The following is an 11,355-nucleotide window of genomic DNA, read 5'->3' as shown; positions in this document are numbered from 1 at the left end:
CACCATGGATCAGTTTTACGACACTTTTTATGAGTGTGTCCACCTTTTTCTGTTATATTTTGCAGCTGACTTTTCCCCTCCCTTTTTCCCCCCATAAGGATATTAATAAACCACCTTCAATTAGTCTAGTCTTAATAGTGTCAGGAAATTAATAATTTACTTATTTATTGCTTTGACTGGCCCAACCAGCAATCCTACATGGGTTTTGCATTAACAGATTCACATTTTACCAGGGTTATAACCAGCTGCACCAGTACCTCTGTCATTTAAATCAGGTTTAAGTGCAACATGCTGCGTCCTTAGATCAATGGAGATTATACTGTCCAAGTACAACAGTCCAACGCAGGAACTGCAAGCTTCATTAAGCTCTGGAATGCTTAAAGCTCATTATGTAACCCAAATACATAAGCAGACACGAGATAACAGCAAATCCACAAATCTGCCGTGAACCCTGGAGATCAGCGTAGCCTTTACATGCTCTGAAACTAACATTAATGTGGATATTTAACTCAAACCTAGATAACGCCATTAAGCTTTAAGAGAGCAGAGGAAGTTTTTTGTGATAAGAGAGTAGTTCTTATCACGAAACGCTGGAGTACAGCTCAAACTGATCAAACACACTGCTCTAAAAAGCTGAACTCCAACAACTGTTGTATGAAAAACAGCTTTTTTATGTCTGCATAGATTTTCAGTCATCTAGATCATGGTAGTCTTAACAGCTTGAAATGAAGGTGGGTGAACTTCTTTACATTATATTAAAAAAGGAGAAAAATAACTAAGAAGTCCTTCTTTTTAACAGCTTTATTACTTGACCAATGTATTTCGCCAGTTGGGGATTGACCGATGCGAAACCTGAGTATATTTGATGTGACTTTAGGGCGTTTTTTTCTGTTTTTATTAAGCACTGAATGAAACACACACACACAAAAAGGTATTTTAAATATATAAAACCACACATATTTGTATAAACTTTGCAAAGAACCACCAGAATATTCAAACATACATTATCTCTGAATGAAATTTACCACATATTTACTCATACATTGCTCATACATAAATCTAGCTTCAAAGATAATCAGTGAGCGTGACCTCGATCAAATCATTTTCCGTGTTTCTTTCATCTCCAGGTCCCTCGGCTGTCTAAGGTACTTCAACTTCCGTCGAGTCATTTTTAACCTCTTGAGCCTCATTTTCTGTTTCCCCTTGCTCCATTCTTTCTAGCTCTATCTTAAGTTGCTCTTTCTCATTTATTATCACTTCTTCCTCAATAGCTCTCTACTGCTCCTCTCTCTCTCTCCTCTCTTTTTCAGCCTTCTCCATCTTTTCCTGCTTCTTCAGCTTCCAGAAGAATCTCAGGTTTTTCTCAGGGTACGTCACTTTGGCCAGTGGCAGCTTAAAGATCCTTTCGGTCCCCGTGGTTAAGAGAAGGAAAGTCAGGGCAGACAGGCAGAAAGGCCAGGTGCAGGCTGGAAGACCAAACTGTGGATTAAAAAAAAACAGTTGTGAAACATATTTTAATGTTTTTTTTAACAGTTTGTATAAAAATAGGAGTGAGAATAAAATGTACTTACCCTGGACATGATGTTGGCGATGGCTGAGCCAAGGTATGCACAGAAAAAAGCTGCAGAGGAGGAGGGAAAAATTGTTTGACGTAAATGATAAAGTGTGATTACAAATAACAGCCTTTGTTTGATAAGGTTGCACATGGTTGCTTGTCATTTGGCCTTATTTTGCAGATAAGAGAATGCATTTTTATAATTTTTTTTACTCACCACATGTGACAGCAAGCAGATGCACTTGCCAGGTGAGAGCATAAAACATTCCTCCAATAGCGATGCAGGCTAACACACAGTTGTACCCCCAGAGGCCAAAGTAAATGTCTCCAAATGGAGCCGCCAGGGCCAGACCTGCAAAATATTTAGTTACTGTTACCAGAGAAGAGTTCACCCAAAGATTGGTTTATCTTAGTAAATTAAAACCCTCCTGATCATTTTGCACCAGCATTTTTTTTTTGCAGGCCATCTTGGAGTTACTATATACTGATAGTGTCTAGATTTCATTCCTTCAATATGTAAAAAAAACAAAACAAAAAATGATGCCTTAATAGAGTGAAACCCAACAAGTTTTACATGGCATGTCCTTTTTTTTTTTTTACAATATCGGCTGCCTGGTTAGACACTGTGACAACATCCTCTCACCTGAAACCATTCCCACTGCAGATCCCAGGACAGCATGAGCACAGGTGATGGGGGAGGAGATAAAGAGGGAGATGATGAAGATGCCTCCAGTCCAAGGGTTGTCACAGCCATAGACCTGGCCTATTCCTACTGGCACTGACATGAAGAGCTGAAAGTGTACAGGCAGAAATGTAAAGCCCGCTTTATTGGATGTGCAGCTGTATTTAACTTGTGAACAACTTAAAGTTGCATATATAGTTAACAACATAGGTCCACATTATTTTAACCTGTTAGCTGAAAGGATGTGCTAAAACCTCGGCTACAAGACCATGACTTCTGAAGTTAAAAAGGCTGCGAAATCTGCATGTCATCATTTCCTTTCAGCTACCTTTGCTACGTCAAGCTCAGCCCACGTGATGTTGGGCAGCTCCGAGCGTGGCTGAATGAGGACTTGGGAGAAGTAGTTGTTGTAGTGGCCGGTGGCGACCATGTGGAGACACACCAGGATGTTAAAGGGCAGGGTGAAAACAGGAAGATCCCAACGACTGTTGATAGATGCCAGGGCGCTGGACACAATGGGGCTGGACATGAAAAGGCATCACATCAGAAATCTGCTCCACATTTAACTCACATTTACAAAATGACCCAAGTACATCTATGTTCAATCACACCAGTCTGCGCTAATGTTAAAATCACGGAAAGGCAGCATAAATAACACCTATATTGTTCTTCTGGAAAAACCTTGGGTCCTGGCCTTTATATTGCCCACCAAAATATTGTTGTAGATGGAGCACACCCTGACAGGAACACCCTCCCACTGCAGAACAATGCACCCCACTGCATTATAGAAACTACTCAGGAATGCTTTGAAGAGTAGACAAAGATTTTGCACTCTGATCAAACGTGATGCCCTGGAACAAGCCCGATCCATAATACCAGGGAGTGCTCTTAATATCCCAGTGCTAAATACTACAGGAGGCACCCAGACATCCTGTGGTTTTATTGTTATGACTCATCGATGTAGATCAATCATTCTTTTTACACATTTCCAGCTTTTAGCAGCAGAGATGACAGATCTGTATATGACTGATATGGTCTCTTTTGTCTACTTAACTACAGCAAATAATTTGTATTATGTATTTATTCATTCGTTTGTTTGCTTTTATTACAATGTCTCAGAACAATACGTAACCTATTATGACACAGAAAATGACAACGGATGGCATTCATGATTCATGATTGGCTTTCACCATTTCTCGGTCTTACCACATCATGGACATAAAGATGTTCGGCAGAAGAAGCCACCAGTACCAGTTTCCTGCGTTAGAGAACACGGCCATCAGCAGACCCACCAGTATCCCGTTGTAGCCGTACAGCCCTGCAGCTATTGCACCCCTGAAGGAAAGTTTTTTGAATCATTTTTTTTTCTAGCTCAAGCCAAATGATAAATTTTCTTTTACTGCCAAGCAGATAATCATCAAGAATGACTTCTCGGCCCACCTTCTGGCATTAAGACTGACAGTATTTAAAGATAGCATCAGTTAGGGGGGGAAAAAAAACACCTGAGTGCTCACACCTGTTCTGTTGCAATAGGAGAGCAGAAATGGTTGCAAAGAGTGTGCCCACAAAGCCATTTAGGGCCCACCAGTAGTTCTGCAGGATGAGGCCGGCAAAAATGACGAGGCCACTCAGGGGGTTGTTGACAAACATCACCTGGGCCGCGCCACGCAAGACCCAATCCAGCAGCCGCAGCAGGAAGAACTGCTCTGAAAGATGCGACAGTGAGAGATATTTGACTGCCAGCAAACACTTCACATCTTCAAAGGCTGTGAAAGGGTTACTAACATAATCATCTTCTTCAATGCAAACTCTCACATGTATGGAGGGAAATAGTTACACATTGTCTGTAGTTACACATTAAACTCGATAGTGCTGCTTGTCTCAAGGGCACATTTTCAAGTTCCCGTCATGATTTTTGTCACTGCTGGGGAATACTGTCATACATGGAATTTCATGGTAGTGCTTTATTGATGTTTTCTGATTTAAGTACTTCAGTTATGCCAGTTGGTATTTTTCACTATTTTAGAAGCTAACTGGGTAATCCTACCAGTTTCAACACCCACACGCTGATTAACTGACTCATGCACGCTCCTATGAAAAGGCGGCATTAGCAGTGAGAAAGTTTTCTATAAAATAGCATGACCAAATTTTTTTTTACTTAACACAACTATCTTATGTCCCAGGTTGTTATACCACCTGCACTGTTGGCAAAACTACTTTCTATTTAGTTCCAAACTTTAAATTTGAAGTAAGCTGCTGATGTTAACCTACTTTCCATCCATTTTCCAAACACCTCCATGTCTCCAGAGAAGTAGGACACTCCTTTGAGGAAGCGGGCCCTGGCTTTCTGCAGGGCTGTTGCTCTTGCAGGTTGCACTCGGTCCTCTTGCCTGTCCTCCTGGGAGTTCCCATTCTGAGACGGTAAGTCAGGGTGTGCCATCAGGGGCTGGAGCTCCTGAAGTCAGCAGTATGTTCAGTAATTAATTTCAGAATTACAGTTTGAGTCATGATAAGTTGAGGTGAAATATGAATACTGACTAACAGTGAAGGTGGTGGCAGAAACACTGGAGGACAGCACGTCAGAACTGGAGCTGCTGGTAATCTTCTGAACTTCCTGACAGTGCAGAGATGTAGCTGTTACTCAGGAGCAAACACAGTCTTCCTCCATTTATATATAACAAGGTACACCATAGGTATACATACTGACCCCACGTGAATGTGTTTTGTTTTTCAGTATGATTACTGGTATATTGGTAGCGGTCACGTTTCTGTGCTTCAAAGTCATTCTACATCATTATTAAGTGTGGCATTTGAAATATCCCCTGAGGGACAATAAATGATTCATTACTGTGTCTGTACCTTTGTTCTATCAAAACATGTAAAAAAGAAAAAAAGAAAAATGCAATCTCATATCTTAGGAAATTTTAATATATATCAATGCCTTCTTTCCTTACATGCTCGATTAAATGCAGCCCTTTTAACCCTTTATTTTAAATTTGTATTTAAACTTGAGTGTTACTGGAGGGAATTACAGTACTTTTTTTGCAGTGTCTTTACTTTTGTGTCATGGTCCTGAGTCTGCCAACTCAGTGTTTTGTGTTTCTTTATGCTTTTGTTTATCCTGAGTATGTATTCTGTTATGATTTACCGTTTGTTAGGTTTCTGTTCTGTGCTTACCCTGTTCCCAATTCTGTGTTCTGTCTGTTTATGGTGTCACACTGTCTGTTTGTGAATCTGTCTGTTTAGTTAGTTCAGTGTCTTGTCTGGTTCTGTGTCTGAGTTTCCTGTTTTATTCTGAAGGTCCCTGTCTCGTGTGAGTGTGTTCAGTTTACGTTTCCCCTGTCCCGTCACCTCTGACTTCTTCCAGGTGTGTTGCCCTCCTGTCTCTCATCCCCTAATTACTGCTGTGTGTATTTAAGCCCTGTGTGTTCTCCTGCCTGTTGCTGGTTCGTTTGTGTTCCACGGTGTCCTGTTCCTCGTCTGCCTCTCTCCCCGTTTCGTGTGTTCTCAGGTTTATTTAGTTTTTCCAGTTTAGGTTTGTTTAGTTCCTTGTCATCCCTCACTGCCTGTTTGCCACTACACCACCCTGTAAATAAACATCACTTGAATCATCAGTCATCGCCTGCATTTTGAGGCCTCCTTTCCTCCAACACCACACGACTCGCCTCGGCAGCCGTGACATTTTGTTACTTTTTACCACATGATTCGTTGTTCTTTTGGTAATAAAAGTGCCTTTACATTGCTATATTTTACATTCTGTTCAAGAGTTTGTGATCAATTTTGCTCCGGGAGGCTCCAGGAGGATATTATTTATTCTGTGGACAGTTTAATTAATTTATGGCTGGAGCATGAGGAGAAGGGATTCCGCTCACTCCACCCACTTGTTCAGAATTTCTTTCTGAACGAGCTGCACCTTCACCCCCCTACAGCTCGTCTGCTCAGCCCAACGGAGGATATGCGGTCCGGACTGCCGGATGTGGAGTTACCCGGCCCGTTGAAGCGATCTCCGAGGAGGAAGCAACGTTTGCGTCGTAGGTAGGGATGGGTACCGGTTCTGACATAAACGGTAGTAACCAGACCGAAAAGCAGCACACATTTCGGTGCTTTTTTTTTTCCTGAGATGTCATATACTTTGGATTCCAGCCAATCATTTTACCTTTGCGAGCGTAGTAGGCGGGCCCAGGTACGTACGTTCTTTTAGAGCAGAGCTAAAGATTAAAAATGCCCAAAGCGAAGCGGTCAAAGTCTGGCTGTACTTCACAGCAAAAGATGCAAACTCAGCAGCCTGCAACAAGTGCTTTAAGGTGATACTGTTCAATAGAGGTAACTCCTCGAATCTGATGAAACACCTGGCGACGTATAGCATTTTGTTAAAAGCCGAGAAATGCGCCGTATTTGATAGCTTGCTGCGAGACTTCACATCGCGCACGTCTACTGCGCGTGGGTTGCCTGTTATCGGACCCGGAGTTAGCAACATCCCCCCCAAAACCCGAAGAGTAGAGTCCTGGCCCCTAGCAGTGTTGCCAACTTAGCGACTTTGTCGCTATATTTAGCGAGTTTTCAGACCCCCTAGCGACTTTTTTTCTAAAAAAAAAAGTCGCTAAAAAAAGACGTGTAAGACATTATAAAAAAACAATAATTGCTAAAAGAAATTTAATTTGTAGTTCTAAATAAATTCCAAATGCATTTAGGACGTTTTTTGCTCACTTTATGTCTCGTCCACGATGTTATTTCTCTCTCCAGCAGCGTAGGTTACAATTACATTAGCATGACCAGTTATGCAAATTAGGTGATGACATCATTTAGCGACTTCTAGCGACTTTTAGGACAACCAATAGTGATTTTCCTTACTGAGGAGTTGGCAACACTGGCCCCTAGCCCTGCCAGTCTAGCACATGATGACCGATGATGATGGCAGCAGCAGCCGTTCTTCTCTGCCTGACTAGCTTAATGTTGTTCGTGTGTAATTTACGTTGAGTAGGCTAACCACGTTATTACATTAATGCATATAAGGTGAACTAGCAAACAGTCGTAGCTACATGCGGCTGACTTCTTGTTTGATGGCAGGTACTCCCTTCACCCAAAAAGGCTAAAATGACCAAAGAAAAAGAAAGAAACAGCTAAACATGAGAGGTTTTTGGATAAAGTTTGTTTTTTCCATTGTTTAAGCACTGCTTCCAGCCAAGAGTGATACCATAAATCCCCTATAGCTGCAGAAAAGGCTAACATTGTTATCTTTTTACAAAAAAATAGTTAAACATGAGAGGTTTTTGGACCACTTTTGTGTTCTCCATTCTTTAAGCACCGGTTCGAGCACCGGCACCGTTTCAAAAGTACCAGTTTGGTACTGGTATCGGATAAAACCTAAACGATACCTATCCCTAGTCGTAGGCGCCTCACCCCACAGCTGGATGGTGGGACTTCAGAACTGCGGTGAGTGAGAAAGACACTCTTTCTGTTTCACCAGACTTTGGGACTGTTAATTCTGGGGCTGTGTTTATTCAGTTAGCCGCCCGGCCTGAAGCTCTGTTAGCCGCCCGGCCTGAAGCCCAGTCGCCACCTCCTCCACAGTCAGTCTCACTACCCATAGCTCAGTTACAGTCATAGCCAGACTTACTACAGACTATGCTACAGCTCAGTTGGCAGAAGAATCATTAGCCTTATCATCAGTTCAGTCTCCAACTTTACCACCATTATTGTCTCAACCTTTACTTCAGTCGTCCTCAGCTCAGCCACCTATTCAGCCATCATCTTCACCTACTCCTCCTGTACAACAAGCTACCCTAAGCCCAAGCTAAGTCCACCCTTACAGTGATCACCCGGTTGCTGTAACAGTAGCCTACATTCAACGGCTGCAGCCCTCCTGCTGCCAGCTGTACACATCAACACCAAAAACAACAACAGCACAAGCAGCGCACAGGTTTTAAGCCGGTGAGGCATGATTGTAGATGCAGTGAAGGTGAGTCCATCTCATCTGCAGCAGCATCGCAGACCACGGCCCGCCACAATATTAAAGCATTTTTTATTTAATTATAAATAAATTATTTTTCCTAATTATGTCCTGAGTTTTAAGTAATTAATAATACAAAAGGAAAAATCACAAAAAACACTTAAGGTCATTAAAAAAATTAATTGCGATTTAGCAATTCAATGAGGCATCCACTTTATTTATTGAAAAGTAACGCTATTGGTATCGGCGATACTGGCCCGAATTTACTTGGTATCGGATCGATACCAAAATATGCAGTATCGCACACCACTACTGGCCAGTTCTGAGACTGTGATGCACTCCAGGGCCTCCCCAGAGGCTGGGTTTCAGCCCCTAGCTGACTCTGGACCCCTGGAAGTTAAGAAGCCAGCTGAGGACTGCACCCGGCTGTCGCTGCCTGAGCAGAGTCAATGCTAAGCGCAGCTGCAGTCTGCTATGTGTTTGCCAGAGGCCCGTGTGCCTGCTGGTTGCCTGGTCCAGCTCCCGCATCACCCACGCCGTCGCCTGGTCCAGCTCCCGCATCACCCACGCCGTTGCCTGGTCCAGCTCCCGCATCAGCTTCAGCGTCGCCTGCATCAGCCTCCGCATCAGCCTCCGCATCAGCTTCAGCGTCGCCTGCACGTCAGCCTCCGCGTCAGCTTCAGCGTCGCCTGCACGTCAGCCTCCGCGTCAGCTTCAGCGTCGCCTGCATCAGCGTCGCCTGCATCAGCGTCGCCTGCATCAGCGTCGCCTGCATCAGCGTCGCCTGCATCAGCCTCCTCGTCAGCTTCAGCGTCGCCTGCAGCAGCCTCCTTGTCAGCTTCAGCGTCGCCTGGTCCAGCCTCCGTGTCAGCCTCAGCCTCGCCTGGTCCAGCCTCCGCTTCATCTTCTGCTTCGCCTGGTCCAGACTCCGCCTCGACATCGTCGGTTGTCTGCCAGGCCCCTTGTTGGGCATCATCGCCACTATGGACGACCTCCTGAACGCCGCCACTGCCTTCCGCGTGGCCGGCCTCCAGACTTGCATTGCCGCTGCCGTCTGCACAGTCGGTCCCCAGAACTGTTTCCACGCCGTTGCCGTCTGCACGGTTGGCCCCCGGACCTGCCCCGCTGCCTTTCACACGGTCGGCCTCCGGAACTGAACTGTTTTGGCCTCCTGCACTGTCGGCCTCCGGGTCGCCCCCCTGAACATGACTATCTGGGATTTTAGTTTGGGGGGGGGGGGGGGGAGGGGGGGTACTGTCATGGTCCTGAGTCTGCCGACTCAGTGTTTTGTGTTTCTTTATGCTTTTGTTTATCCTGAGTATGTATTCTGTTATGATTTACCGTTTGTTAGGTTTCTGTTCTTTGCTTACCCTGTTCCCAATTCTGTGTTCTGTCTGTTTATGGTGTCACACTGTCTGTTTGTGAATCTGTCTGTTTAGTTAGTTCAGTGTCTTGTCTGGTTCTGTGTCTGAGTTTCCTGTTTTATTCTCAAGGTCCCTGTCTCGTGTCAGTGTGTTCACTTTACGTTTCCCCTGTCCCGTCACCTCTGACTTCTTCCAGGTGTGTTGCCCTCCTGTCTCTCATCCCCTGATTACTGCTGTGTGTATTTAAGCCCTGTGTGTTCTCCTGCCTGTTGCTGGTTCCTCTGTGTTCCACGGTGTCCTGTTCCTCGTCTGCCTCTCTCCCCGTTTTGTGTGTTCTTAGGTTTATTTAGTTTTTCCAGTTTAGGTTTGTTTAGTTCCTTGTCATCCCTCACTGCCTGTTTGCCACTACAACACCCTGTAAATAAACATCACTCGAATTATCAGTCATCGCCTGCATTTTGGGTTCTCTGTCACGGCTCGCCTCGGCAGCCGTGACATTTTATTACTTTTTACCACATGATTCGTTGTTCTTTTGGCAATAAAAGTGCCTTTACATTGCTATATTTTACATTCTGTTCAAGAGTTTGTGATCAATTTTGTCTTATAATTAATGAAATAGACTGAGCTAACACTAGACCTCTAATCTTCCACAGATATTTGTTAATCTCATAAAGAAAAATCTTAAAGTTAAAAAGTTAAAAAATTAACTGCCCTGCTGGACTTCCAGAGGCTTTGCTAAACACCAGTGCCCCTACCTTTGTGCAGTTCGGTCCAGGCATTTGTCCCAGAAAAGGCAGAGGCAGAGACGGCTGCCAACTTCTCTAGAGCTGCTCTAGAGCTCCTTCAGCTGAAGGCTTTTATACTGTAGTTACGGGCTCTAAAGAAAACTCCACCTCATCTCTCCCTCACATCCACCTCTTCATCTGACGTGCATCCTCTGCAGGAATCATTGGAATTCAGCAGTGATAGTCGCCGCCTCACTCATATCTTCCTGGACACGCTTAGAAACAGAACTCAATTCCAAAGGAAGAAAAACTCTAACATTTCCACAATAAAAAAAACAAAACTGTTTTAAGTCACTTTAAAAACCCTTCTCAGGAAAATGTACTCCACCTTCCCGAATGACTGGCAATAGGCCATACCACACATAGGAGCTCGTAAATTTAAAAAACAGAAGCACAGCATGACTTCCACTGTGCTTCACTTTAGCGCCGTCACCGTGTATCCAAGTAGCATTACCACGACCAGCTGACACACATATACTTAAAGATGAATGATAGAACTGAAGATTGGTTTGTTTGTTCCTTCAGCATTTATTTTGTCATTAAACACAATTATGATGTAATTGCAGAGATGATTAGCAGCCCTGATTGCCGCCGCAGAGTTTTACGCATTGCTGGAGGTGAAAGATGAGTTTGAAGATGAGGGCGTAAATGAAGAACAAACGGGTTTGGCAAAATATTTTGGTCAAAGCAGAACACACTAGAACTTTCCAGGAATGGTTATTCAAATGCTCGTTTGGTACTTTATTTATGGTGGTATGGTTTGATTTCTGATATAGGCTAATCTTCTAATCTAATGCCAAAAACAACAACAACAAAAAAAAAAACTGTGAAACTCTGGCCAGTCCACCCACAGCTGCTTCTACTATTTCCCACCATGTTAAAGTAGCTCAATGTTTTTCCAGCTCTGAGCTCATTGAGTTTACTCAGTAGACTAAATGTTCATATTGAATGAGTAAGGTGACATTACAGGAATCTGTGTCAGCAGTAGATAGATCACCCTGTTCTCCATCAGTATCTCA

General features: G+C 43.7%; 1 protein-coding gene across 1 annotated transcript; it reads right to left on the bottom strand.

The window, feature by feature from the left end:
• Nucleotides 1–827: 827 nt before the first annotated feature.
• slc14a2 (solute carrier family 14 member 2) lies at nt 828–10,361 on the bottom strand. Its single transcript, XM_035905203.2, has 10 exons — nt 10,307–10,361; nt 4,780–4,851; nt 4,509–4,692; nt 3,754–3,943; nt 3,444–3,572; nt 2,566–2,758; nt 2,199–2,346; nt 1,773–1,907; nt 1,572–1,621; nt 828–1,479 (listed from the first exon to the last, which is right to left on the bottom strand). Exons 1-10 carry the CDS (start codon nt 10,328–10,330, stop codon nt 1,276–1,278), a joined length of 1,329 nt encoding a protein of 442 aa, XP_035761096.2. The 5' UTR covers nt 10,331–10,361; the 3' UTR covers nt 828–1,275.
• Nucleotides 10,362–11,355: the final 994 nt, after the last annotated feature.

This window comes from Neolamprologus brichardi, chromosome 12, assembly GCF_056152115.1.
Source record: "Neolamprologus brichardi isolate AB-2024 chromosome 12, ASM5615211v1, whole genome shotgun sequence".
Classification (NCBI taxonomy): Eukaryota; Metazoa; Chordata; class Actinopteri; order Cichliformes; family Cichlidae; genus Neolamprologus; species Neolamprologus brichardi.
This window is presented reverse-complemented; position numbering and strand designations above follow the sequence as displayed.

Excerpts from the sequence above, each read along its gene's own strand:
- slc14a2 (XM_035905203.2), bottom strand. The coding sequence starts at position 10,330 with ATGCCTGGACCGAACTGCACAAAG. Across the intron at positions 4,852-10,306 it reads CTGGACCGAACTGCACAAAG|GAAGTTCAGAAGATTACCAG; the intron begins GTAGGGGCACTG and ends CTGCACTGTCAG. Across the intron at positions 1,908-2,198 it reads TGCAGTGGGAATGGTTTCAG|GTCTGGCCCTGGCGGCTCCA; the intron begins GTGAGAGGATGT and ends AATATTTTGCAG.